This window comes from Somniosus microcephalus, chromosome 11 (genome assembly GCF_052327205.1).
Source record: "Somniosus microcephalus isolate GS21.2 chromosome 11, FLI_Smic_1.0, whole genome shotgun sequence".
In the NCBI taxonomy this organism is placed as follows: domain Eukaryota; kingdom Metazoa; phylum Chordata; class Chondrichthyes; order Squaliformes; family Somniosidae; genus Somniosus; species Somniosus microcephalus.
In genome coordinates this window covers 46,522,127-46,550,119 of record NC_140997.1, presented here as the reverse complement: position 1 = coordinate 46,550,119, position 27,993 = coordinate 46,522,127, and the positions used below count along the sequence as shown (strand labels likewise).

Here is a 27,993-nt window from a genome sequence, read left to right as displayed (position 1 = left end):
CTGTACCCTCTCTAGTGCAATCACATCTTTCCTGTAATGTGGTGACCAGAACTGTACGCAGTACTCGAGCTGTGGCCTAACTAGTGTTTTATACAGTGCAAGCATAGCCTATGTGCTTTTATATTCTATGTCTCAGCTAATAAAGGAAAGTATCCCGTATGCCTTCTTAACCACCTTATCTACCTGTCTTGCTACCTTCAGGGATCTGTGGACATGTACTCCAAAGTCCCTCTGATCCTCTACACTTCTCAGTATCCTACCATTTATTGTGTATTCCCTTGCCTTGTCAGCCCTCCCCAAATGCATTACCTCACACTTCTCCGGATTGAATTCCATTTGCCACTTTTCTGCCAACCTGACCAGTCCATTGATATCTTCCTGCAGTCTACAGCTTTCTTCCTCACGATCAACCACACGGCAAGTTTTTGTATTATTTGCAAACTTCTTAATCATGCCCCCAACATTAAAGTCTAAATCATTGATATATACCACAAAAAACAAGGGATCTAATAGAGTCCTGTGGAACCCCACTGGAAACAGCCCTCCAGTCACAAAAACACCCGCCAACCATTACCCTCTGCCCTGCCACTGAGCCAATTTTGGATCCAACTTGCCACTTTCCCTTGGATCCCACGGGCTTTTACTTTTCTGACCAGTCTGCCATGTGGGACCTGGTCAAAAGCCTCGCTAAAATCCGTGTAGACTACATCAAATGCGCTACCCTCATCAACCCTCCTTGTTACCTCCTCAAAAAATTCAATCAAGTTAGTCAGACATGACCTTCCCTTAAAAAATCCATGCTGACTGTCCTTGACTAATCTGTGCCTTTCTAAAGGACGACTAATACTGTCCCTCAGAATTTTTTTCAATAATTTGCCCATCATCGAGGTTAGGCTAATTGGTCTGTAATTACTCAGTCTACCCTTTCTCCCTTTTTAAACAATGGTACAACATTAGCAGTCCTCCGGCACCACACCTGTAGCCAGAGAGGATTGGAAATGATGGTCAGAGCCTCCGCTATTTACTTGCTTGCTTCTCTTAACAGCCTGGGATACATTTCATCCGCGCGTGGCGATTTATCTACTTTCAAAGATGCTAAACCCATTAATACTTCCTCTGTGATCAACTGCTTTGGCTTACACACAAAGAAAGACCACTTAAGCAAGTTACTGAAGGGTTCCCAGTGCCCACAGAATGTTCTCCGCACAAGTAGCCATATTAAGGGAGAAAACAGAAAAAAAAACAACATTTTACACATCCGCTTCTTGTCCTTGAACTCCAAATACTAAAGGAAACTAGTAAACACACATTTAAGTTTCTAATAGTCTAATCTTGAATATCTATCTTGATGAAAGCATACTGGCAGATCTGGGATTTGAACCACTGTTTAGCAGACTTGCTATAACTATTATTACTAATACTAAATTACTACTGTACACTTTGCACTCTCTGTAACTTGAGCTCATCCAAAACTCTGTTGCCCATAGTCTAACTCACACCAAGTCCTATTCATCCATCACCCCTGTGCTCACTGACCTACACTGGCAACGCCTCGATTTTAAAATTCTCATTCTTGGACAAACAGGGGGCTAAAAGGGGGGGGGGGGGGGGAAGAGAGGGAGGAGCTAAACACGATCAAAATCACTAAGGAAGTGGTACTCGGTAAAATAATGGGACTCAAGGCGGATAAATCCCCTGGACCTGATGGCTTACATCCTAGGGTCTTGAGGGAAGTGGCGGTAGGGATTGTGGATGCATTGGTGATAATTTTCCAAAACTCCCTGGACTCGGCAAAGGTCCCGGCAGACTGGAAAACTGCTAATGTAACACCCTTATTTAAAAAGGGCAGTAGACAGAAGGCTGGAAACTATAGACCGGTTAGCCTAACATCTGTGGTAGGTAAAATTTTGGAGTCTATTATTAAGGAGACAGTAACAGGACATTTGGATAATCATAATTTAATAGGACAAAGTCAGCATGGTTTTATGAAGGGGAAGTCATGTTTGACAAATTTGCTGGAGTTCTTTGAGGAAGTAACGTATAGGGTGGATAAAGGGGAACCAGTGGACGTAGTGTATTTAGACTTCCAAAAGGCATTTGACAAGGTGCCACACAAAAGATTATTGCTTAAGATAAAAAATCACGGGATTGGGGGTAATATTCTGGCATGGATAGAGGATTGGCTATCTAACAGAAGGCAGAGAGTTGGGATAAATGGTTCATTCTCAGACTGGCAATCAGTAACTAGTGGTGTTCCGCAGGGGTCAGTGCTGGGCCCCCAACTCTTTACAATCTATATTAACGATTTGGAGGAGGGGACCAAGTGTAACATATCAAAGTTTGCAGATGATACTAAGATGGGAGGGAAAGTAGTGAGTGAGGAGGACATAAAAAAACCTGCAAGGGGACATCGACAGGCTAAGTAAGTGGGCAGAGATTTGGCAGATGGAATACAATACTGGAAAGTGTGAGGTTATGCACTTTGGCAGGAAAAATCGTAGAGCAAGTTATTATCTTAATGGCAAGAAACTGGAAAGTACTGTAGTACAAAGGGATCTGGGGGCCCTGGTGCACGAAACTCAAAAGGTTAGTATGCAGGTGCAGCAAGTGATTAAGAAGGCCAATGGAATGTTGGCTTTCATTGCTAGGGGGATAGAATATAAAAATAGGGAGGTATTGCTTCAGTTGTACAAGGTATTGGTGAGGCCGCACCTGGAATACTGCGTACAGTTTTGGTGTCCATACTTAAGAAAGGACATACTTGCTCTCGAGTCAGTACAAAGAAGGTTCACTCGGTTAATCCCGGGGATGAGGGGATGGACATATGAGGAGAGGTTGAGTAGATTGGGACTCTACTCATTGGAGTTCAGAAGAATGAGAGGCGATCTTATTGAAACATATAAGATTGTGAAGGGGTTGGATCGGGTGGATGCAGGGAAGATGTTCCCGATGATGGGTGAAACTAGAACTAGGGGGCATAGTCTTAGAATAAGGGGCTGCTCTTTCAAAACTGAGATGAGGAGGAACTACTTCACTCAGAGGGTGGTAGGTCCATGGAATATGCTGCCCCAAAAAGCTGTAGAAGCTAGATCATTACATAAATTTAAAACAGAAATAGACAGTTTCCTAGAAGTAAAGGGAATTAAGGGTTACGGGGAGCGGGCAGGAATTTGGACATGAGTCTAGGTTCGGATCGGTCATGGCCCTGTGGGTAGCGGAGCGGGCCCAGGGGCCGTGTAGCCTGATCCTGCTCCTATTTCGTGTGTCTAATTCTGTTAGATTCAGGAGATGGTTCTGTGATAGTGGATTGGCGGTTAGGATCAGATCAGCCATGATCTTATTGAATGGCGGAGCAGGCTCGAGGGGCCGATTGGCCTACTCCTGCTCCTATTTCTTATGTTCTTATGTTTTCAAATCCCTCCATGGCCTCACCCCTCCCTATCTCTGTAAGCTCTGGCCTCTTGTGGATCTCCAATTTTCTTCGCTCCACCACTGCTGGCCATGCCTTCAGCTGCCTAGGCCCTAAGTTTAGGAATTCCCTCCCTAAACCTTTCCGCCTCACTCTCCTCCTTTAAGACGTTCTTTAAAACCTACCTGTCCTAATATCTCTATGTGGCTTGGTGTGAAATGTTGTTTGTTAATCATTTCTGTGAAGCGCCTTGGGATGTTTTACTACGTTAAAGGTGTTATATGAATGCTTGTTGTATGAACATTTACATAGTTAATTTCAAAAGTTTCCCTACTTGGGAGAATACACCAAAGGAAAGCAAAACAAAAATTACATGCAATTATTCTTACTGGATTTTTGCAACTTAAACATTAGCTGCATTAAAAACTAACTTTGGGTATATTCCAATTCACATTTAATATACGATACGTACAGAACCTACAAAAGAACACGAGAATCATACTAAAAACTTAAAATATAAGCATTAATGTCACCTGAATTTCTGAGAACACTTTTAGGGGGAAAGGTGAATATATAAACACGCAGAAATACCCACCATTTTACTACAACATTAAGCACAAAGTTCTACTTTAGCACAGTTGAATGTTAGGGTCACTAAATTACAGGCCAGTTAGTGGCTGCAGGCGACTGTTACTTCAGTCCGCGGCTTTTGCGGCCTTGTAGCGCGCTTTCCACTTGGAACAGCTGCACGAAGCCTTCCTTCCCCCCGCCGGTTACAGACCCGCATTTACAACCTTCCCACACCAGCCAGAGCTCGGGCTCCTTCCCACCGAGAGGCAGGCGGCGAGCCGGGCCTCCTTTCAGCTCCCTCAACACCCACAGCCCAAACTTAGGGTGTAAAGGAATCCGCAAATCGGCGGCGGCTCCTCTGGCCCGGCGGGCTGAGCCCTGCTGTCCCCTGTCCCCCGGCCGCGGTTGCTAGGGGCAGCCGCTTTGTTCGGCGGCGCGAGGACCAGGTGCAAGTTGCCGGGGCGGGCGAGCAGGCTCCCTCCTGCTGCACCCATGGGAAACTTTTCTCCCTCCCGCTGCAAATCTGGCTGCAAAAAAAGGTGTCCTGGAACGGGTAAGCTCGCTTAGTTTTTGGCCCGTGTTTGTTAGCAGTCAGAAGAATCTACTTACCTCTCTCGTGTACCGGCTCACGGGAGTGTCTTTTGTCTTCTCTCTTTTGCCCTATGGTTCTTTTCTGTCTGCCCCCTCTTCCCGCATGCACCTTATTTTTCTTTTCTCCCTTGGATCAGTAACGTGTTTTTTCTTATGCTTCGCTGTCAGTTAACAACTGCCACCTACAGAGCGATAGAGAGCTCAAACATGCAAGTAGTACAGAGAAACTCGAAACCCGGCAGCTAACATTAACCCCCCCTTCTTCCTCCGTTGTAATTAAACTACAGACGGAAACGTATACGTGTAATCACTTTAAAAAACTTTAGTTTTTGCTGAAATCACGCCAATCAAGTTTTGGATCACGCATCTTATCAAAAAGGCTTTGTTTCTATTTGTTCAACACGTATCGCAAGAACGTTTACAGTAGTTTTGTATTAAAAAGGATAAAATGTTGACATCTAAAAATTTATATTAAAAAAAAAATCAAATGTTGTTGACATGGAAAAGTATGTTACATTCGCGAGATGGTATCGCAAACAACACTTTGAAATACTAGCCGATCTCAAAATGTTGCACATAATAAATTGGATAATTTTCTATTTTATAACGACAGGTCTATTATATTGTGTAATGCAAAATGTATTATTCTGCTGCTAAGTGTTTAAGCTAACCTGTACCTTTAAATAGGTACAATACAGGTTGAAGTCGCTCCGTTTAATTGTTATTTGGTCAGTTTGGAATGTGCTTGTCAGTTTCAAACTGTAGCTCAACCTAGCATTTTCAGATTGTTTGGCATTGCCCAAGGAAAGTCATGTGCTTTAAAAGGAAGTTAATTTTATGTGGCATTGCTCCTGGTGAGTGAGCAGATATGTTTTGGGAGAGGTGTGCTGGCTTTTTAAGGATTCAGGAGAAGGTAGGTGCAGGAGCAGTTAAGGGGGATGGGAAAGTAAGCAGTTGTGAGGGCATATTGAGTAATGAAGAGACAGTGAGTAATTGCTGCGGCGGTGGGGTAAGAAAGTACTTGGCTGGATTGCAGTAGTATTTGAGCTGTGGGCATGGAGTGGTAAGAATTTAGGCTAGTGGCTGGTGCGAGTGAATGGTTTGGGATAACAAGTAATTGGGAAGGGAGAAGTTAATATTGGGGAAATGTAGTGGATAGTTGGAGTGAATTAGCAGGCTGGAGGGTGAGGAATGCATAATTTAGGAACACAGCATTTTGTTCACATACGATGCTTAGATGCAGAGCTGTGATTAATTAGAATGTTGATACTTTCAAACCATCAACAAAATACAGGTGATGGTAATCAAAGACTTTGTATTTACCTAAAAAGAACTCACATTAAGATAAGGAAGGCTCTGTCTAGCTGGTTTGCAGTCTCGGAGCTAAATAGTTAACATGCAAAACTTTACCTGAAAAATTAATTCTTCAGATTGTTTTCAAATAGTCTGATGAAACTAAAAAAACTATTAGGAGGAGATCTACCCTTCCATTTGTGAGACAATCTATCACTGGCACTGACAGAATCTTTCTAATGCATGATGGAAAATTCTACACAGGCTCAGGTTGCGCTATTCCCCTGAAGAGTGGCAGCCCTGGGTTAAAATATTAACTTCAAGCCCAGGCTTCTGAAAGAAGCTGAGGCTTTCATGTAAAAATACTAATGAAGCTACTCAACATACAAAAGATAACTTTATATGCAAATTTAAACATGTTACTGTGACATGTGGAACTTTAATTTCTTTTACAGTAGCCTATACTCACTAGACAGAGCAAAAACAGGGATAGAATATATATATTTTAAAAAGTGTTTTGAACAATTTAGTTCAGTTTATCTAATTTTCTCTTAGAAGACACAATTGTCTCTGCCTCAACTACTTCCTGTGGTACAGCGTTCGTGCACTAACAACTGCCTGTGTAAAGAAATTTCTCTTAACATTTCTCTTCAGTTTCGGTGTCAACTTTAAATTGTTGGCACTTCATCACTGACTATAATTTTTTTCTCCATAATTGGCAAGAAAGAAATAGTGAACAGTGTTGTTTCAGATCAGCAAGTATTGTGCCATTTAATAACTATACCCTACTTGTGTCAGCTGTGGCTCAGTTGGCAGCACACTCACCTAGGTTTGCATTCCTAATTGCTTGCTCTACCTGCATGTTAACTTTCAGTGATACGTGTACAAGGACACCCAGGTCCCTCTGAACACCAACATTTCCCAATCTCACCATTTAAAAAATACTCTGCTTTTCTATTTTTTCTACCAAAGTGGATAACTTCACATTTCTCCACATTATATTCCATTTGTCATGGTCTTGCCCACTCACTTAGCCTGTCTATATCCCCTTGAAGCCTCCTTGCATCCTCCTCACAACTTACATTCCCACACAGCTTTGTATCAGCAGCAAACTTGGATATATTACATTTGGTCCCCTCATCCAAATCATTGATGTAGATTGTGAATAGCTGAGGCCCAAGCACTGATCCTTGCAATACCCCACTAGTTACAGCCTGCCAACCCGAAAATGACCCGTTTATTCCAACTCTGTTTTCTGTCCGTTAACCAATCCTCAATCCATGCTAGTATATTACCCCCCAATCCCACGAACCCTAATTTTGTTTAATAACCTCTTGTGTGGCACCTTAGCGAATGCCTTCTGAAAATCCAAATACACCACACCCACTGGTTCCCCCTTATCTATTCTGCTAATTACAACCTCAAAAAACTCCAACAGATTTGTTAAACTGTTAAGAATGGATTTTTTTTTAATCCAAGAAAATATACTATTAGAACATTATATAATTGAGTGCTGATATTGCTTTGCATTACTGCAGAAATTAATAAATCAACACCAAAAAACTTGCAACGAGGTTATACGTGCACACTTAAAAACATTATAATGAAACCTTGTACAACAGGCCCTAAATTTAAATCAAAGGTTTTTGTTCTTTATCTCTACTTGACCTTTTTCGTAATGCATCAGTATTTTGTGTTATGAAATAACATCAGCCCTCTCCAAAAATCTGCCATGCGTGGTTCACAGAATAAGCACTGAGATTAGTGCTACAAACATCACTAACATTAAATTAATATTTAACCCTGATATTATTAGTAATAATCATTAGCAAAACTATACTTTAACACTATGTAAAGCTGATATTGGCACATAATTGGTAGTAAAATGTAGAAAATAATATAAATTCTGGAAGCTGTGTAGTTATCTTAGAGGTGCTGATGATGGCCATAAAAATAAGGATCATCTAGCATTATATTAATCTTTCGTATCAATGAAAAGATTATGTTGTCTAAGCTACACATTTTGGTGTGCTTCTGGTTTCACCCTGAAGGATTGGGATTTGAACCAGTTGAATGTTGCAGTCGAGCGACACAGCAGGACAACCTAGTTTCAGTCGAGACTAGTTTAAAAACACAATGGACTGAACTACAAAAGTGATTAAGCATGTGGAGATAGGAGAAGCTGCCATGTCCAATCACGAGTCACTGATCGGCCGAAGCCACAATGAAGTAAGAAAGGACCCTGCTGTCCAGATAACTGGACAAACTTAGATAAAAGACAGAACTAAAAGAAGGGGCTTAGCTAACGATGTAAAGTTATAATTAGGTTGTTTTTGAAGGAATATAATTGGGGAGGGGGCGGCTGTTGCCACGAAGCCAGACTGGCCAAGGAATAAGTAATGTAATCAAGGCTATCGATGTGCTCCAGTCTTGTACTGTATATAAGCTTGTGAATTTTGTTGATCGGGGAGAAGGTGCTCGCACAGACCGCGGGGTCTGAGACGCTTCTCCCAGAGCTCTGTTTTCAATAAACTGCACCTTTTACTTTACCACAGATTAGATGTGAATTTATTTTCACCCAACAAATTGGCGCTGCGAGCAGGGTACTGCAGAGCTGGAAGACCGCCTGCACCAGTGAGCGGGGCGAGTAGTCAGATCTTTGACCGTCCAGAAATTGGATCACTCGGAAGGGCGGTGTGACAGCAACGCAGTATCGAAAGAATCTGGTATCCGTGACGGGTGAGAGATGCAGTTTAAATAGTAGTTAAGTTGATTGAAACCTGATGTGTTATTTCGGAATGTAAATGTCTCGAGGACCCATACTGAGCCGGAATTAAGAGGGCGACTGGGCCCCACGTGAAGGCCAGAGTTAGTTGGGAATCCGAGACAGACTAAAAGTCTCTCTGCTGTGTTGTGTTGCGGGATCTGTTGGATTGCATTAAGTGACGTATTGTGCCAATGTATTAGAGCCTGCAAGTGCCAGACGAGCACCTCTGACAGGGATAGTTACAAGTCAGGACCGCCGCCATCTAGTGGTGGACAATAGGTAAGACCTCTGAGAACGAGTTACTAGGGTGGACCGGAACGCGGTAAACTAGTGAAAAAAAAAATTAATACATTATGGCGGAAGGCGGAGGCCCAGACTGGGGTCCGCCAGGATCGATGAGTCGGCTCTATGCTGACGACCAAAAAAGGGTTTGATCAATAAAATGAAGAAAGATGGGTGGGATCCACTAGAAAAACCAATAACACAGCGGGAGTGGTGGGAAAAGCAGAAACAAAAGAAAACTAAGAAAGCAGGAGTAATTTTAATACATCAGGTAGTAATGTTAACAAAAAGGGTTAAGACACAAACCAGTAAGATGGAAGAACAAGAAATAAGAATAGCAGAATTAGAAACTTTAGTAGAAAGGATGGAATTGACAGGCAAGGGAAAAGGAGACGAACGGGATAAAGAAAACCCCCCGCCATATGCCTCGGCTCCACCTAGAGACGAAAATGATATTCCAGTAGTGCCGATGGCACCCGTAATACGACACTCAGTGCCAGCTCAAAGTCGATATCGGGCTTTCTCCCCTCTTGAAAAACAAGCCATTCTTAAAGATTTAGGAACCCTTAAACCCCGTAGTCAGAACTCAGAGTTCTGGAGGAATTTAGAGGAAATATGGGAAATCCATGATTTACATCCTCGAGACATCCACCAGTTAGTTAGGGCGAAATGCCCAGCTGACAAATGGAGAAATGTAAACCCCGCTGCAGGCATGCAAGACGGAGCGTGGGCGGATGCAGTACCTGCGGGTGCCGCACTGGCGGCACAGCGGGCAGCATACGGGCCCTTTAAGATTGCAGTAGAAACGGCACTTGGGGCCCCTACTATAAACTGGGGAAAAATCCAATCAATAAAGCAAAGAAAGGGAGAATCTAGTAGTGATTACGGAGAACGATTGTTTGACGCCTATTGCGAATCGTCAGGGCAAGCAAACCCACAACGAACAGACCAGCCCTTCATCCAGATGTTTAAGGATGGACTCTCATCGGCACACCAAGCCATCCTAAAAATGGGGGTAGTAGCCGCCCCTATGTATGATCTCGCAGTTCAATGGGCATGTCAGATAGACGCAAAGGAATCTGATCACACCGAAAAGGGAGGTGTAAAAGTTAAACAGGAAAGGGTAGCAGCAGGGGAGGCATCACAATCAAACAAGAGGATTCAGGGGAACTGTTATAATTGTGGGAAGATGGGACATATGGCAAAGGATTGCAGGAGTGGAAAGAAAGGGGGATGTGACTATTGCGGTAAGCCAGGACACCAGAGTTACAGCTGTTGGCAGAAGAAAGGAAACGTGGACCAGACACAGGGTGCTTATCTCAGTCCGGAGGATAGAAGGGACTTTCTTGAATACCTCAAGTCAAAAGGGAAGAGTCAATGACGGGAGGCGGCCCCCGTAAAAGGAGGTTCGGATAACCGAGTCTATGTAGCAGCATTATTAGGGGGCCGACCATGTGAAATGTTAGTTGACACAGGAGCATCAGTATCCTTGACTGATTTGCCCCTTCCAACAACCAAGGAGTATATATATATAGTAGGATTAGGGGGTATAAAAATTAAGGCTTATAAAAGTGAGGTACAAGTTTTAGAGTTAACAGGAAAACTCCTCCCCGCCCAATTTTATGTGTGTCCAAATAACGAAGGTACCATATTAGGAATAGACTTGCTAAAAGAATTTAACATATTGGTGGACTCCGCGCAAAATAAAATTGTTTGGTCCAAAGGAGATGGGTCCAAGGTCAGTATAGATAAACCATGCACCAATTTGGCTAGGGTAGGGAGTGCAGCATCTTTGAGCAGGGATTGGGAACTAGAACGGAAACCATACGGGTCCATATGCAAAATTATGAAAGGGATTTGGGCTAAGACAAAACAGGACACCGGACAGGTAAAAATGGAGCCAATCACGGTTCCAGGTCCGGAACACAAGCCCCATAAGCAATACCCTATTAAACCAGAAGCCCGGGAAGCGGTACAAGAAATAGTGCGTGATCTGGAAGAAAGGGGCATAATTAGGATTACCGAAAGCACGACCAACTCGCCCGTATGGCCAGTCACCAAACCGGATAAATCATTCCGACTGACTATTGATTATACGGAATTAAACAAGGTAATGCCCAAATTGCACCCAATAGTGGCCAGCCCATCCACAATCTTAAATGCCTTGAACTCGGAGCACAAGATTTTTACAGTTTTGGACATAGCTAATGGATTCTGGTCTTTACCTTTAGACCAGGAATCCCAGAATAAGTTTGCCTTTACGGTCGGGGAAAGACAGTATACATGGACTAGGCTACCTCAGGGGTTCCATAACAGCCCGGCGGTATTCCACCGGGTAATGAGTTCACTGTTAGAAACAGTGAACCTCAACCCGTACCGCAGCACTGTATTGCAATACGTGGATGACCTGTTAATCGCCTCGGAAGATGAGCATGGACATGCAGCTGCGTTAACTGAAGTCCTACAAGCCCTGGAAATAGGAGGGTTCAAGATAAACCCTAAGAAAGCTCAAATCGGGCAGAGCACAGTTATTTACCTGGGACAACAATTGTCACACGGGACCAGAGCCATGCCAGGTGACCGACGGAAGGCCATACAAGAGATGCCCCGACCGGTCTCAGTACAAGGAGTCAGGAAGGTTTTAGGTCTCTTTAATTATAGTAGGAATTTTATAGTGAACTTTGCAGCTATAGCGGAACCCATCCAGAAATTGGTGAAAGGGGGGAGTCCCGGTAATACCCCGGTAGAGTGGGGACCAGAACAGGAGCAGGCATATGGGAGTTTAAAACAAGCGCTGATAGTGGCCCCTGGCCTCGGTCTACCCGACATGAGGAAACCATTCCACATTCATTGTGAAAACGAAGGGGGGTTCTACGCCGCCGTGATAACCCAACAACATGGGGACAGGCGACGGCCGGTAGCATATTACTCCACTAAACAGTCATCTGTAGCCGCTGGATTATCACGATGTGTAGCAGCACTGGATTGCGCAGCGTGGGCGGTAAAGGTTAGCGAGCCCACAGTAATGACCGGGGACATTATCCTCCATACCAGACACACGATAGTAGAAATGTTAAATAATAATAAGCTACGGTCAGTATCTAACATGCGAAGGGCACGTTGGGAGATGGTCCAAATATAAGGACGAATCAGTGGTAATTGTTAGGGATACGGGGGAGAATCCCGCGGAAGGGATCCTGGGATCAGCGGAACCCCACGTATGTGCAGAAGTCGATGAGGAAGTAGACGGAGACCCTTTGGAGGAAGATCCTTTGGAAGACCCACAGCTTACCCTGTACGTGGACGGCTCCAGAAAATATGTTGACGGGTCTCCCCGAACTGGGTGGGCAGTCGTAAATGAAAAATTAGAAACAGTATTGTCCGGCAGACTGGACGGGGCATTATCAGCCCAAGTGGCAGAATTAGCAGCACTCACTGAGGCCCTGACCCTGGCAGAAGGAAAAACAGTAAATATTTACACAGATAGTAGATATGCGTTTGGAGTGGTGCACGATTATATGATAGCTTGGGGAAGAAGGGGATTTGTCACTGCAGGAGGAGATCTTATCAGACATCAACAGCGAATAGGGGCCCTCTTGGAAGCTGCAAAAGCACCAGAGCAGGCAGCAGTAGTAAAAATTAAAGCCCATCAGAAGGTAGAAACCCGCCAACAAGAGGGCAATCGGGCCGCGGATTTGGCAGCGCAGCAGGCATTAGAACAGGAACTACCGGTAGCAAGTACACAGGTAGACCAGATAGACATCGGAAGGTTGCACCAGGATACCGCGCCGGGAGAAAGGCAGGAATGGTATCGGGTAGGAGGTAGAGCAGATGATCAGGGGGTTTGGCGAAAGAACGGGAAGGTAATAGCCCCCGCTTGTATTCGACAAACACTCTTGGAGTTACACCATGGCATAGATCATGCGGGCAGAGGGGCGAAGACCCACCTGGTAGGACAAGAATGGTGGTGGCCAGGTGTAGGAAGGGATGTAGCAAAGTATTGTCAAAAGTGTCCGACATGCGCCCAGCATAACCCAGGACGGCCAGTAAAAATACGAATGGCCCACCAGCCGAGACCTAGAGGCCCTTGGGAAAAGATACAAATAGATTTCACCGGACCATTACCAAGTTCCAGGGGGAAGAGATATTGCTTGGTAATTATAGACCAGTTTACTCGATGGGTCGAGGCCTTCCCCACTAGGGACTGCACAGCCACCACAGTGGCAAGAATAATGGCAGAAGAAATAATTCCCCGCTGGGGAGTACCAATCCAAATCGATTCAGATCAGGGGACACATTTTACAGGGATAGTAATGAAAAAGATATGCGAATGGATGGGAATAAAGCAAAATTTCCATATTCCCTACCATCCCCAGAGTTCGGGAATGGTGGAACGAATGAACCGGACTTTGAAAACAGCCTTAGCCAAGGCGTTAGGGGAAAAGCAACAGCAATGGGTAAATGTATTACCAACCGTGTTAATGAAGTTAAGGGCGAGCCCAAACCGAACGACGGGTTTGTCCCCTTACAAATTAATGACGGGGAGAGCGATGCAACTCCCCCATGGAATAATAACAGGAGGAGAGGATATAGGCCCTCTGAGAGATAGAGTCCGTAGGTACGTCTTGGAACTAAGTAACCAGTTAAAGGAAATGAGACAGCAAACTAGGGATAGACAGGAGGAAAGAGATAAAGATTTGGAATTGACTGCACTTCCACATATCCCTCCAGCGGGAACTAAGGTAATGGTTAAAATTTTACCAGAAAAACCAGGCTTTGCCCCAAAATGGTCAGGACCGCATCAAGTCCTTATTAGTGGGGATACGTGCGCATGTATATAGATATAAAGGGGATGGGGCGGTGGAAACACTGGACTCAACTGAAGGTCTACAAGGACTAAAATACATATTTGTATATCTAACAGGTGATACCTGCAATCAATCTCAATAACTCTTTGGAAAATTGTTAATACATCTTTAAAATGTATTTGACTATAGTATTGTTTTGTGGAATATGTGTGGCATTGACCAAGGTGACATGCCACCCGGCATGGGAAAAGCGAGAATTACATGTTAATACCTTTTTGTATATGAGTTATGTGTATGCAAGGGACAAGGGAGAAAGTGCATGTTGGGTATGTAGCCATATCCCAATCCACTCCAGAGGGGGAATCCCTCTTAGACCAATACCATTGAATGTAATTCAAATGGCTGAGTGGTTAGTTAGTAGAAACAATACGAGCAGTAGTACTAATGGTAAGGACACCCAGAGCAGAAAACAGGAGGAACAAAGAGTACAGTTCAGGAGTGCAGGATATCCCTTAAACATGTTTGAAGGATGGTACAAACCCGTGTATAATATAAGTGAAAAGCCACCGTACCTTATCCTCACAAACACAACTGGGGTAGGAAGACCCGTTGGGGCGATATGTTGGATAAGGAATGTAAGCAGAGGGGAATCTGGAAGCAGGAAACAGTCGTTGTAAACATAATTGGACAACCCTCGAACAAGGTTCACCCTTAGAAGTTTGGTAGTTTAGCAAACCTCACTAGTGGGGGAAAATGGAACGGAATCACAGGGAGTAACGGCGAGTCTGGCTTTTCCACATTCACAACGAATATGAACCTAACTGCCTATAACGGGACCTATTTTATTTGCGGACATAAGGCATACCCATGGCTTCCACGAAATTGGACTGGGTCCTGCTATTTGGGATATGTGGTGCCATACATCCATCACTTGCCCTCCCTAGCAGATCATCACCATTATCGTTCCAAAAGGGCAATTACAGAAACAGAGCGGTTCTTCACTATTTTATTCCCCAGGTATGGGACGGCTAGGGCAATAAAGGAAATTCGACTCGTAGCATCGGTATTAGAGAAAGTAGCTAATGACACAGCTGAAGCCCTGTCTGAAATAAGTGCAGAAATGGTGGCTATGAGAACAATAGCTCTCCAGAATAGGATGGCCCTTGATTATCTCCTAGCTAAAGAGGGTGGCACATGCGCAATGATAGGCGCGGAGTGCTGCACCTACATACCAGATAGCTCAGAGAATATAACCAATTTGGCCGAGCATATACAAAAGGAGGTAAAGAAATTACACCAAACCTCAGGGGAAGGTTGGTTGGACTGGCTCTTCGGAGGATCATGGGGACCATATTTGATACATGGATTTATAATTGTTGTTGTAGTGATGACAATATGTTGTGTTATGACAACGATTTTGAAAGTATGTTGTAAATTGGCCCTCGCTGGCATTCCAGTAGCAGCTGGAGATGCGATAAAACCCTGGCTATCAACGACAGACGAACTGCAAGCAACAGGAGAAGACGACGAGGACAACGAGTCTCACATGTAAAGAGTCACATGATGAGCAACGAAGGACGAGCTCAGGACAATTGAGCCCAACCCTCAATACAGGGTGACTACCCGGTGGATGGCAAGAAACGGCATTGGAAGTTGGTATCCCGGGGCAAAATCTAAATTTGTACCGGGACCAATAGGAGGGATTGAAGGATTGGGATTTGAACAAGTTGAATGTTGCAGTCGAGCGACACAGCAGGACAACCTAGTTTCAGTCGAGACTAGTTTAAAAACACAATGGACTGAACTACAAAAGTGATTAAGCATGTGGAGATATGAGAAGCTGCAATAACAAGGTTAGCCATGTCCAATCACGAGTCACTGATCGGCCGAAGCTACAATGAAGTAAGAAAGGACCCTGCTGTCCAGATAACTGGACAAACTTAGATAAAAGACAGAACTAAAAGAAGGGGCTTAGCTAACGATGTAAAGTTATAATTAGGTTGTTTTTGAAGGAATATAATTGGGGAGGGGGCGGCTGTTGCCACGAAGCCAGACTGGCCAAGGAATAAGTAATGTAATCAAGGCTATCGATGTGCTCCAGTCTTGTACTGTATATAAGCTTGTGAATTTTGTTGATCGGGGAGAAGGTGCTCGCACAGACCGCGGGGTCTGAGACGCTTCTCCCAGAGCTCTGTTTTCAATAAACTGCACCTTTTACTTTACCACAGATTAGATGTGAATTTATTTTCACCCAACACACCCGTTAACCGCTTTTCTGCTGGAAAAAGGGGGGAAATCAAAAGTAAACTCAGACCACTTAAGAACAGCTTGTCATCTCAGATAAAGAAAGGCTCGTGGACTTGAAAAGATGTAACAACAAAAAATAATATCGGATGATTCCTAATACAGTAGAGTAATTCTTTGCTCCAATCACCATTAAAAAAATGTACAAAGTAACATTGCAAACCACCCTACCTGTCCTCTCCAGGTAGCAACTGTGTGACACACCTCAGTCTAAAATTATGTCGTAACCAGATCAATGTCTTACTTATTAAAACATTTATTTTCAATAATGCTACTGGAATGTAAACTATTTATTGGCCTCATAGTCAAACTATGGTTAACCAGACTGAAACAAAATATGTACTTCATTTTAGTTCCATTGTAACATGAAGCAAAAAAGCCACAAAGTATATAACCACATTATTTATTACTTCCCTTGCTCATTTTGAATTTATTTTTGTCCATTCCTCTTAGGCTCCTCATATCCTTTGGTCATGACCTTATAGTGTCAGCTGTGGCTCAGTGGGTAGCACACTTGCCCGAGTCAGAAGGTTGTGGGTTCACAGTCCCACTCCAGGAACTTGAGCACACAAATCTAGGCTGACACGCCAGTGCAGTACTGAAGGAGTGCTGTACTGTCGGAGGTGCCGTCTTTCGGATGAGACATTAATCGAAGGCCCTGTCTGCTCTCTCAGGTGGATGTAAAAGATCCCATGGCACTATTTCAAAGAAGAGCAGGGGAGTTATCCCTGGTGTCCTGGCCAATATTTACCTCAATCAACATAACAAAAAAACTTATCTAGTCATTATTACATTGCTGTTTGTGGGAGCTTGCTGTGTGCAGATTGGCTGCCACATTCCCCACATTGCAAGCCTACACTCCAAAATTACTTCATTGGCTGTAAAGTGCTTTGAGACATGCGGTGGTCGTGAAAGGTACTATACAAGTCCTTTTTCTTTGTCCAAGCCTCTACAAGTGCCATTTCTTCATTGGAAGGTTGCTTCATCATGATGTGATTGACTTGGTATTCTGCCCCTCCCTCCCATTGTGGAACTTCCTAACCGCTACCTGGCCTGCCCCTACGGCAGAGTAGCTAGATTCCTGTAGAGAAGGACAGATCAGAACTCATGTCGTGCCGTGTCACTCTTACGTATCTTCATAATCGAGGAACACTGCCATCTGCAGGAGGAGACCGGAAGTTTATTGGACAAGGCCAGTTCCAGGAATTGTTAGGAAGAGTCTACACCTTTAAAGCTGGTTAGTGTTGACGGGGAATACATTGCTAATGTAGAACTATTCTATCTGCTTTCAAAGAGAGACATTTTTTGAAGTGGTTCAGCAGCAGCAATGAGCAGTTTTTCCTTTCCCATCTTTTTTAACATCCTGACCAGGTCTGTGATGTTATGCTAATTATATCATCCACTGTAACACATTCTCTATGCACATTTATGATTTAATTACAAACAGCAGTGCAAATTTTTCCATTAAATTTGTGTCACGTCTAAGTTAAAGGTGACCCAATGGTGTTACTATACTAACATAAGGGTGGTCAAATGGCATTTTTATATTAAATGCTATGTCAGAGTGCTAGGATATAAAAAATAACAACAGAGAATGCTGGAAAAACTCAGCAGGTCAGGCAACATCCGTGGAGAGAAATTTGAGTTGACGTTTCGGGTTGAAACCCTTCTTCAAAACTGGAAAGAATATAAAAAGATCGAAGGCAAAGCTGCGATCGAACAAAAGAAGAAAAGGAGACAATAAAAGGTATTAGAAGCCAGATGAGATGGTAATGGGCCCGTGGAGACAAAAGGCAGCTGAGATTAGGTGTGAAGTGTACTGGCAGGATAAGGACAGCTGCCAGGTGAGAGAGAGAAACAAAAGGAAAGGAGGGGGGAGGGGGGAGGGGGGGAAAGGAGGACCCAAAACAAAGGGGTGGAAAAAATTTAAAGGAAAAAAGTAATAGAGGCCGAGGTTATGATCTGAAATTATTGAACTCGATATTGAGTCCGGAAGGCTGCAAAGTGCCTAATCGGAAGATGATTTGCTGTTCCTCGAGTTTACGTTGAGCTTCCGTGGAACAATGCAAGAGGCCAAGGACGGTGAGGTCCGAGTGGGAATGTACGTTGAGCTTCCATGGAACAATACAAGAGGCCAAGGATACTAGTGCTAGGATATAATACTGCATCCACATTTCCCACATCCCAAGTTTCCGGCTTAGAGTGGGTCGTGCTGAGGAAAGGTGTTTTAAAAATGGGGAATGGGAAAATCATGAAGTTGGGTCACCTTGCATCTCTCAGCGGCCCATTACACAGTGGTATTGGCAGGGACCGAGGAGTTGATCACTTTCTCAATTGGTAAATGGTGCACAATATGGAAGAAAAAGCAACCAAAAAGAACCTCTCAAAAATGAGGAAAGTACGAGTTTTGAGTTACTCTATCTAGAAGTTGTCTTGCACCGATAACAATGACTCTTTAAACAGAGTACTCAACTGAGATAAAGTGTATTGCACAAAACAACATACACAGTAAAATAAAGCTTTTTTCAGTAAATCTGTCTTTTGTCACATTATTTTGATACATGGAAGATTTGGTATCATAACTCTTATGAAATCCTCTTTTCTTGTTACAAGATGTAAATCAACTGGTACACCAATGGCAAATGCCCAATATGTTCCATTAGGGTACTACAACATGGTCCATACAATATGATTGTTTTAACAGGACATACAGAATGCAGAATCTAAGGAATTTCTAAAACATAAAGAAAACGCAATAAACCAAGAGTTCACTCTGAAATGTATCTAAATACTGTAGCGTGATCTTGTAATTACAACAACAACTTCCATTTATATAGCGCCTTTAACGTAGTAAAATATCCCAAGGTGCTTCACAGGAGCGTTATAAAACAAAATTTAACACCAAGCCACATAAGGAGATATTCGGGCAGATGACCAAAGAGGTAGGTTTTAAGGAATGTCTTAAAGGAGGAAAGTGAGGTAGAGAGGCAGAGAGGTTTTAGGCAGGGAATTCCAGAGCTTAGGGCCTAGGCAGCTGCAGGCACAAAACAATTTCATCCGATGAAAGGGCATCAACCTGAAACGTTAACTCCGTTTCTCTCTCCACCGATGCTGCCTGACCTGCTGAGTATTTCCAGCATTTTTGTTTCTCTCAGATTTTCAGCATCTGCAGCATTTTGCTTTTACAATTTCAATTTCGCCTTGGTTGTAGTGTCTAAATTAAAATGATGTAATTTGTAAAATGGTTGTTGTTGTTGTAGTTATGATACAGAATACGTGGTGGTTGCAGCTATGATCAAGGCAAAAAACACAAACTTAAATTTGAATCATTAAATAAATCACCTTAGCTTGGCTCTCAATAATGCCATTACAGAAGGGTGTTGCAGCCTTGAAAACACAGACACAACTGTCTAACACTTATTTAGGATTGCTGCATTATTCAGGCCCTCATGCACCATAGGACTAAATAGAATTTAACCAACAGGTTCAATTTAGTGTATAAATTAAAATTATGTAATTTGTAAAAATGTCTCCTTCAGCATACTTTCAGCTTTTCCACTATAACTATAATGTCAGAAATTTAATCTTTGCCATACGTTGCTCCACTTTAGTTCCCAAATAATCAACTCCTCTCAAAGGGGATGTTGGCTCATGAGAAATAGATTTTTGTGCATTAGAACCAAAAGCAAGGTTAAACTGAAACTAGCAGTTGAACTCTTATTTTTCTCCTTGAAATGCTAAGATCAATAATCACTAATATTTGGGAAATATAGTATGGTATCTTAGGTCTTCAAAATGCAGCAATCCAAAATAAATGTAAACTGAAAATTCAAATTATTCAGAGTGCAATACATTTACAAAATGTTACAATATTTCTACTATTCCTTGGTGGAATAAACATAAACAAATACAAATTCTTTTGTGATTTAAGTTAATTAAATCAGATGGAACTAAAGTAACAAATTATTTTTTGAGTGTAAAAAGATAACCCTGGCTTGAATTCACTCACTCAACCTGTTGCAGAATTGGGATGTTGTGAGATTAAATAATGATAGTAAATGATATCCCGATCATTTGTTTTAAAAATAGAGGAATGCAAGGCAGACAAATGCTGCTATAATTTTATAAACAGTTATAAAAGCATTTTTCCATGATATCCATTGCTGAGCAAAGAAGCGGGTCAAGGGGATTGTTAGCTTGGTCCAAAGAATACGTCCCAGACATAGCTAGGGATATCAGTGCATGTGAAGTATTTGATTAGCGGTATGTTTCAGTGGGTCTATGACTGTGATAATTGCTGAAAACAACATTTCTAAATTTAGGTCAGAATATTTATTTATCAGATACCCCACCAATTCCAAAATGACAGATAAAAATGGCAATCTTTAAGTAATACCAGGCCAATAACATTTATTTTTGAAGACCGAACAGATTATTTTGGTAGGGTATGGACAGTAAAGTTTTAAAATTGCTTCTTTAACAAACTGAATTAGCACTAGTCTACAGTGATGCTTGTTACCAAGGGCCCTATTTGTTCTTAGCTTGTGCAATGAAAGTAATTGATATAATTTAATTTAATATTTATTCGTTCTCTATTTTCCTCTCTCCATCTCCAGGATGTTAACTCACCTGTTTCAGAGACAGTCACATAGCTGTTGCTCCCACCATGAGCACAATACTGTTTTAGATCAACTTTACTCTTTAAACTATCTTAACAATTGCTCAGAATCACTATCATTTCATTTTACCAGTATTGTTACTAGTCATATTAGCACCAATACACTATAGGAAAATACACAGTATCCAAAATGCTTTAATATCATGGCAATATGCTTCTTATGTAATAAAGTTAATTCACTACCAACACAAATGGGCAGACCTGTACTTCACCTAAGCTCAAAATATTCCATGCAGACACAGTCCAGCTAACACAAAACCTAAAATATAGCTGTAATGTTTTTTTTCCCCCCACAGTTCAAGTGCACACAGTATGAAAACTTTACACTCCCACCATTATGGTTTCCTAAAATCCTAGTGTTAACTCTGTTACATAAACAGAGCCATGTGGTCATACCAATGTTGCACTTACTTTCAGGGGTCACTAAAAAGGGTTGTGGCGTCAAGTAGAGACGTACAACACTTGACTCAACCAAGGATGGAAATGAAAGAATCAAAAATACACTGGTCTAACACAAACAGATTACACATCCAGCTTTGGTCGTTTACAGGTTTTGCGCCCAGTCCGTTGACTATGGGACAGTGGCTCGCCAGACTCCGCAATTTCTTCTTCATCTGGCTGTGTGAATGAGTCAGTCATCTCCATCATTCGGGGACAAGGTGGATGCTTCAACAATGGAAGGAGAGCCTGTACACAATCTGCTAGCCGCTCCAGGGGCTGCCTGATGGCTGCAGCCAATTCTTGGAGATCACCCCGGAGCTCTCTTAATTCCTGTCTGATGCCATGCAACTCTTCATTGCCATCCCCAAGTAATACATTGTGTTGCTCCTGGATACCCAACAGTTCTTCTTCGGAAATTTGCTTATGTACCCTCTTCCCTTGAGGCTGGAGTGGACTTTCTTCTTGAAGGGTCAGTGGCGATACAATGTCTGGTGAAGAATAATCCACATCAAAGTTTGGACCAATGTCTTCCTGTTTCACCTCAACAATGGTCTCTGTTGGACATATAATACGGACATGAAAAGGCACTGTCCCCCAACATGCTCACTGACCCACTTCAGAGGTAGTCAATTCATTTTTTTCAAAAAATAGTCCATATGCTTGCCCCAAAATGCAAGTCCAGGATTCAAGTTATTAGCAAAGAAATTACCCTGTGGGGCACTGTAAATTAATGACCCAGATTTTGCTGTGGAAGGGCATCTAATAGTGTCTCCCGTTAGTTAGACTTGCTCGTTCATGTTTAGGTTTAAAAATTTTTTGCATTGCAAGTTGCTGAAAGTGCGAGCTGTTAACGTCGCAGCGAGGGAAACAGGGCATCTGGGACCTGGGTGAACAGGGCAAGAAACTGTGCATATCCTTAAACAATCAGATTGAAACATTGAGACATGAACAGTGGAAGGACTGAGAAGGATGTGTAAATTAGAGTGGGTGAATTACATGTCAAATCAGGTACAGAGAGGAAAAGAAAGATTGGATTAAGAGAGAGAAAAAAGAAAGGAAAAGTAACTTTTTTTAAATGACATTTTTAAAATCTCCAACAACAATTAATACCTGAAAGAGCCTCCACAATTGTAATAGTTAATTTTCAGTGCCAAAGGTTGATTAGCAGTAATTAACAGTTATCATGTTGTTAAAGAGGGTATTTACATTTGTAATGGCAGGATTTAACTTTGTGGCGAGTTTCGTTTGTATCTACTGCGGAAATACCGCAACTTCACAACATTTAATGAATGTCAATGGTGAAGCAAACAGCAAGATAATTGTTTTCGCAAAGCTAACAGTGGATGGCACAACTCAGACAGCAACTTTTGGATATTGGCATTTAACCGCACATCTGCTCCTCACCTGAAGTTGCTGTATGATTTACACATAAATAACGGTAAGCGCCATTAGCCTCACTTATTTTGATAGGAAAATCTGGCACAAAATGTTCTTAGGAAATCATTTGTATTCAGTAGTAAAAGTGAAATTTACAAGAAAGTTGGATGCCACTTTCAATGAACTGAACTTGTTTATTTTGCAGTCTTTTGTTAGCATAAGTTTGTGATTAATAGTCATTCCACTTTGCAAATTAAGGCTTTAAGTAACCTGAGTGCACAAACGGTATCCACCTTTCCCCATTAAAATACTCTATTACATATACCACAATATCAGGTACAATGCTATGTTATTATGGCTTTCCCTTCCTTTCTGTAACTTAAAATATTACTTTTTATGTTATTCATAAATCTATATTAAAAAGCTCAGGATGCTATACACAGCAGTATGTGCAAAGAAAATCCAGCTGAATGACATTTGGCTTTGCTTTAAACTGATATGGGTAAAGAGAATCAAGCTGAGAGAACTGAAGGATATGGAGGTTGGTTTTAAGAAAACAAGACATCATTGGTTAAATACTCTGAAGTGGAACACAATGGATTTATACCTGTAATTCCCCAGCGAGAAGTTTCCAATTTCAATAGAACTGCTTCTACAAAGCCGGGACCACTACCACATCGTTCAGTAGCTTGTTGTGGAGAGGCAATGGCACAGGCTAAGATACCGAGTGGTGGAGAATTTGAAGAGGTGGGGGGGGGGGAACCTTTGAAACTATTAAGCAGAAGAAGGGGAAGACACACTAAGCACAGATGAGAGAAATTAGGAAAATTTTGTGGCAGTTTAAAACAGTTGCAGGATTTGGGCTGCATTCTGCCCATTGACTACCTCTGATCTACGTAACACCCATGTGGTGGACCAGAGTGATGATGTTTTGTCGTGTTCTGGTTTGCAAAGGATTGGAGCAAAAACAAGTTTGGTGGCATGAGTTGTTCAACGACAGTGTTTATGAACAGGAGGTACAGAGGACACTCACCAGGAAAGGTGTTGTTTGCTTGATGGTCTTGGGGTTGCTCCTGACTGCTCTCCTGTGTAGCATTCTGGCCCAGTGTGAATAGCAGGACTGGCGGCCACTGGACTGGGGCTTGGTGGTCTGGCAATGGTTGCACTGGCACTTGCTTAGTGTGCCAAGTCACCTGGCGGGGTAGCACTGGTTTCTTCTGCTGGCTGGGGACGGTATGTTTGCTGCTAGCTCTGCTGGTGCTGTCATCCCGGCTGGTGCCACTGGTACTGGGTTCACTGTCATTACTGGTGCTGGCTCCGGCTGGGTCATATCTAATGACACCCATGATGGCCTCCTGTTGTAATGTTTGAGCAATTCTCTCGTTCTGCATTGCCTCCCGTGCCAATTTGACCACTTTGTCTTTAGTCCGGTGGCACATGTCATACCACCTTTTCTTAATGTCACCTATGTCCCTAGTGCACTTGGATACAGCATTGACCTTGGCCAGTATTGAAAACCAAATCTTATTTTTGGTCCCTGGAGGCAATTTGGTATCCCCTCTGCCAAAGAGCTGGTCCTGGTGCAGTGTCACCTCACGGATCAGGATTTCTGTCTCGTCGTCGTTAAAATTCAGTTTGCGGCGCCGGAAGGCTTCTTCCTGAGCCATTTGTCGCAGCTGATCGCTGTTTATGCGCAACACTGGCCGAAAAGGGGACTCACTAATACATATACATATAAAATAATATATATATTTATATATAAAGCAGCCTCTGCAACAAAACGGGAGCTTAAAATGGCGACTAAGTTGCATTTGCACTCCGATGGGACGTCGCATTTTTGATGCGTCTGAAATACGAGAATTTGCGGCGTCACAACTTTGTCGCATCGCAACTGGAGATGCGACAAAATTCAAGTAAAAAAAATTGACCAAAGTTTCCAAAATCTGGCCCTTGGCTTGTGAGAGCTCCTGATCTCCAACAACGAAAGACAAAAAAAAATTCTTAAGATCTAAAACCGGTCTCATTCCAGTTGCACGCAATTACAATGCAAACCTGGCGAGTCACGCCTGCTAATGTGTTCTTGACCTGCAAACTGCGTGCATGGTATTGCCTTTTTATTTACCACGGAGAGAAGCATATCTCCCATGCTTATACATATCACGAAGGGAGGGGCATTCTGCGCCAAGAATTGGTCGGATGGCCCATTAACGGGTGCAAACAAATGCCAATCTCCAGCCGATGCAATCAGTGTTGTCTCGTCATCGTCTCATTTAACCCGCACTGCTGAAGTCATCAAAGGACCGTTTACTGAATGCAAAGCGATTCCTCTCAACTCTAAGTACTGGGTTCGTGCAATTGCAGACACATCTTGCCATATCAAATTTTTTTTTACAAAATCATCGTAAATTGTTAAGTAAATCGCCAGACTAATGCCCCCAGCTCATCTCTCGCTATGCGTGCCTTTGATCTAGCTGTGTATTTGCCACAAGTACGTCTAATAAGGAAGCTCATAAAACGAAAACTTGCCTGTCGCCATTGGTGAACTTCTCAATAAGCTGGGAAGTACAGTATTCAGAGTGCCTTGGCCATAATGTGCGCCTGTTTTACATTTGGAAATTAAAACCAAAGTTATCTTATACAATACAAGATAAAACGTCACGATACAACTGTTGCATGATGGATGGAAACTGGACTAGGAAGCAAACGTTACAAGGGGGAAGTTTAAAGTTTTACAATTAAGTATGAGTCACGGGAACGAATTCAGAAGCCTGCCTTCAAATTTAGCGCATATAACTGCAGACTCCACAGCAGTGCAATTCATTGCAAAAATAAAAACAAATAATATTGCATTGCATGATCGGGTTTTGCTCACAGCCCTAGCCCAGAACACCCAAAATTCCAAAACTAGTCCACAAGCAGAGAAAACAATGAATGCTAAAGTGCAGGAGCAATAAGCGCATTTTGTCTTTTCTATCTTGCCAACAACAGCAATTTGCATTTATATAGTGCCTTTAACGTAGCAAAAACCCGAGGAAGCTGCCAGGTACAGACTGCCAGGAGAGGCACCCACGCATGCCAACCTAGAAAACTAATAAAAGCTGATGAACAGCTTCAAAAAAATAACGTTGGCACAGTCCCCAAATAGGCAGGAACTCAAGGGCAGATGTGATTATAAGCCAATAGCATGTGACGACACAAAGCTGGGTGGGCGTGTGTGCTGTGAGGAGGATGCCGAGAAACTCCAGGACGATTTGGACAGGTTGGGTGATTGGGCAGAAGCATGGCAGATGCAATATAACGTGGATAAATGTGAGGTTATCCACTTTAGTAGCAAAAACAGGAAGGCAGATTATTATCTGAATGGCAATAGATTGGGAGAAGGGGAAGTGCAACGAGACCTGGGTGTCCTTGTGCACCAGTCGCTGAAGGTAAGCATGCAGGTGCAGCAGGTGGTTAAGAAGGCAAATGGTATGTTGGCCTTTGTAGCGAGAGGGTTTGAGTACAGGAACAAGGATGTCTTGCTGCAGTTGTACAAGGCCTTGGTGAGACCACATCTTGAGTATTGTGTGCAGTTTTGGTCACCTTATCTGAGGAAGGAAGTTCTTGCCATGGAAGGAGTTCAGCGAAGATTCACCAGGCTGATACCTGGGATGGCAGGAATGATGTATGAGGAGAGATTGGATCGATTGGGCTTGTACTCACTGGAGTTTAGAAGAATGAGAGGGATCTCATCGAAACTTATAAAATTCTAACAGGACTAGACAGACTAGATGCTGGAGGGATGTTCCCGATGGTCAGGGAGTCCAGAACCAGGGGTCACAGTCTAAGGATAAGGGGTAGGCCATTTAGGACAGAAATGAGGAGGAATTTCTTCACCCAGAGAGTGGTGAACCTGTGGAATTCTCTACCACAGAAGGCAGTAGAGGCCAATTCATTAAATATATTCAAGAAGGAGTTGGATATATTTCTCAAGGCTAAAGAGATCAAGGGATATGGGGAGAAGGCAGGTACCGGGTACTGAATTTGGATGATCAGCCATGATCGCATTGAATGGCGGAGCAGGCTCGAGGGGCTGAATGGCCTACTCCTGCTCCTATCTTCTATGTTTCTATGAAACTCTTGACTTCGTAACCTAAGTTGTAGGTATGCTCAACATTCCTTGCCTTTTATTGGAGGGAAAAACATTAGAGCATGAAAACCTGAGAAGAAATGCAAATAACAACAGAAAATGCTGGAAAAACTCAGCAGGCCAGGCAGCATCCGTGGAGAGAGAAACAGAGTTAATGTTTCAGGTTGAAGACCCTTCGTCAGAACTGGAAAAAAGCAGGAAATGGAACAGATTTTAAAGCAAGTTTAGGGGCTGGGAAATAGGGGAGGGGATGAAAGAACAAAGGGGAAGGTCTGTGATAGGATGGAAGGCAGGAGAAGAAAAGAGGCATTAAAAGATATTCAAGGCAAGAGGAGATGGTAATGGGGCAGGTTAGGAAATAAAGGATGGTTCTAGATGGAGTGAATTGCGCTGGCAGAATGAAAGACAGCTGCCATGTGGGGAAAAAAGCACAAACAAAAAGTGTGGATAAAAAATATATATGTGATAGGGGCCGAGGTTATGATCTGAAATTGTTGAACTCTATGTTCAGTCCAGAGGGCTGTAAAGTGCCTAATCGAAAGATGAGGTGCTGTTCCTCGAGCTTACGCTGAGCTTCCGTGGAACAATGCAAGAGGCCGAGGACGGTGAGGTCTGAGTGGGAATGGGGCGGTGACTTAAAGTGACAGGCCACCAGAAGCTCGGGGTCCCCCTTATGGGCTGAACGGTGGTGTTCCGCAAAGCGGTCACCCAATCTGCGTTTGGTCTCCCCAATGTAGAGGAGACCACACCGTGAGCAGCGAATACAGTATACTAAATTGCAAGAAGTACAAGTAAATCGCTGTTTCACCTGGAAGGGGTGTTTGAGGCCCTGGACAGTGGGAAGGGGGGAGGTATAAGGGCATGTGTTACATCTCCTGCACTTGGGGGTGATAGAGGAGTGGACTAGGGTGTCGCGGAGTGAGCGGTCCCTACGGAATGCTGAAAGGAGAGATGGGGGGAAGATGCGTTTGGTGGTGGGATCACGCTGGAGGTGGCGGAAATGGCGGAGGATGATCCGTTGAATGTGGAGGCTGGTGGGGTGAAAGGTGAAGACAAGAGGAACTCTGTCATGGTTCCGGGAGGGAGGGACAGGGGTGAGGGCAGAAGTGCGGGAGATAGAACGGACACGGTCGAGTGCAGCGTCAACCACAGTAGAGGGGAATCCTCGGTTGAGGAAAAAGGAAGACATGTCGGAAGCACTGGTATGGAAGGTGGCATCGTCTGAAAGAACAAACTTGCATTTATATCGCACCTTTCACGACCACCTCAGGACATATCAAAGCACTTTACAGTCAATGCAGTATATTTTGAAGTGTAGTCACCGTTGTAATGTAGGAAATGCAG

The 27,993-nt window shown here is 43.1% G+C and overlaps 3 protein-coding genes across 3 annotated transcripts in view; 1 reads left to right on the top strand and 2 right to left on the bottom strand.

Moving 5' to 3' along the window:
• The window catches only part of zc3h7a (zinc finger CCCH-type containing 7A), a 79,916-nt gene extending 75,107 nt beyond the window's left edge, over window positions 1-4,809 (bottom strand). Inside the window, exon 1 of the mRNA XM_086000608.1 lies at window positions 4,589-4,809. The gene's annotated coding sequence lies outside the window, so the exon portion shown is untranslated. The remainder of the gene's footprint in view (window positions 1-4,588) is intronic.
• An 8,056-nt stretch (window positions 4,810-12,865) lies between these two features.
• On the top strand, window positions 12,866-15,942 carry LOC147110545 (endogenous retrovirus group PABLB member 1 Env polyprotein-like). Its single transcript, XM_086000610.1, has one exon. It carries the CDS (start codon window positions 14,532-14,534, stop codon window positions 15,270-15,272), a length of 741 nt encoding a protein of 246 aa, XP_085856736.1. The 5' UTR covers window positions 12,866-14,531; the 3' UTR covers window positions 15,273-15,942.
• A 3,190-nt stretch (window positions 15,943-19,132) lies between these two features.
• LOC147110544 (uncharacterized) lies at window positions 19,133-24,851 on the bottom strand. Its single transcript, XM_086000607.1, has 2 exons — window positions 23,554-24,851; window positions 19,133-21,697 (listed from the first exon to the last, which is right to left on the bottom strand). The coding sequence occupies exons 1-2, from the start codon at window positions 24,542-24,544 to the stop codon at window positions 21,225-21,227; spliced, it is 1,464 nt and encodes a 487-aa protein (XP_085856733.1). The 5' UTR covers window positions 24,545-24,851; the 3' UTR covers window positions 19,133-21,224.
• Window positions 24,852-27,993: the final 3,142 nt, after the last annotated feature.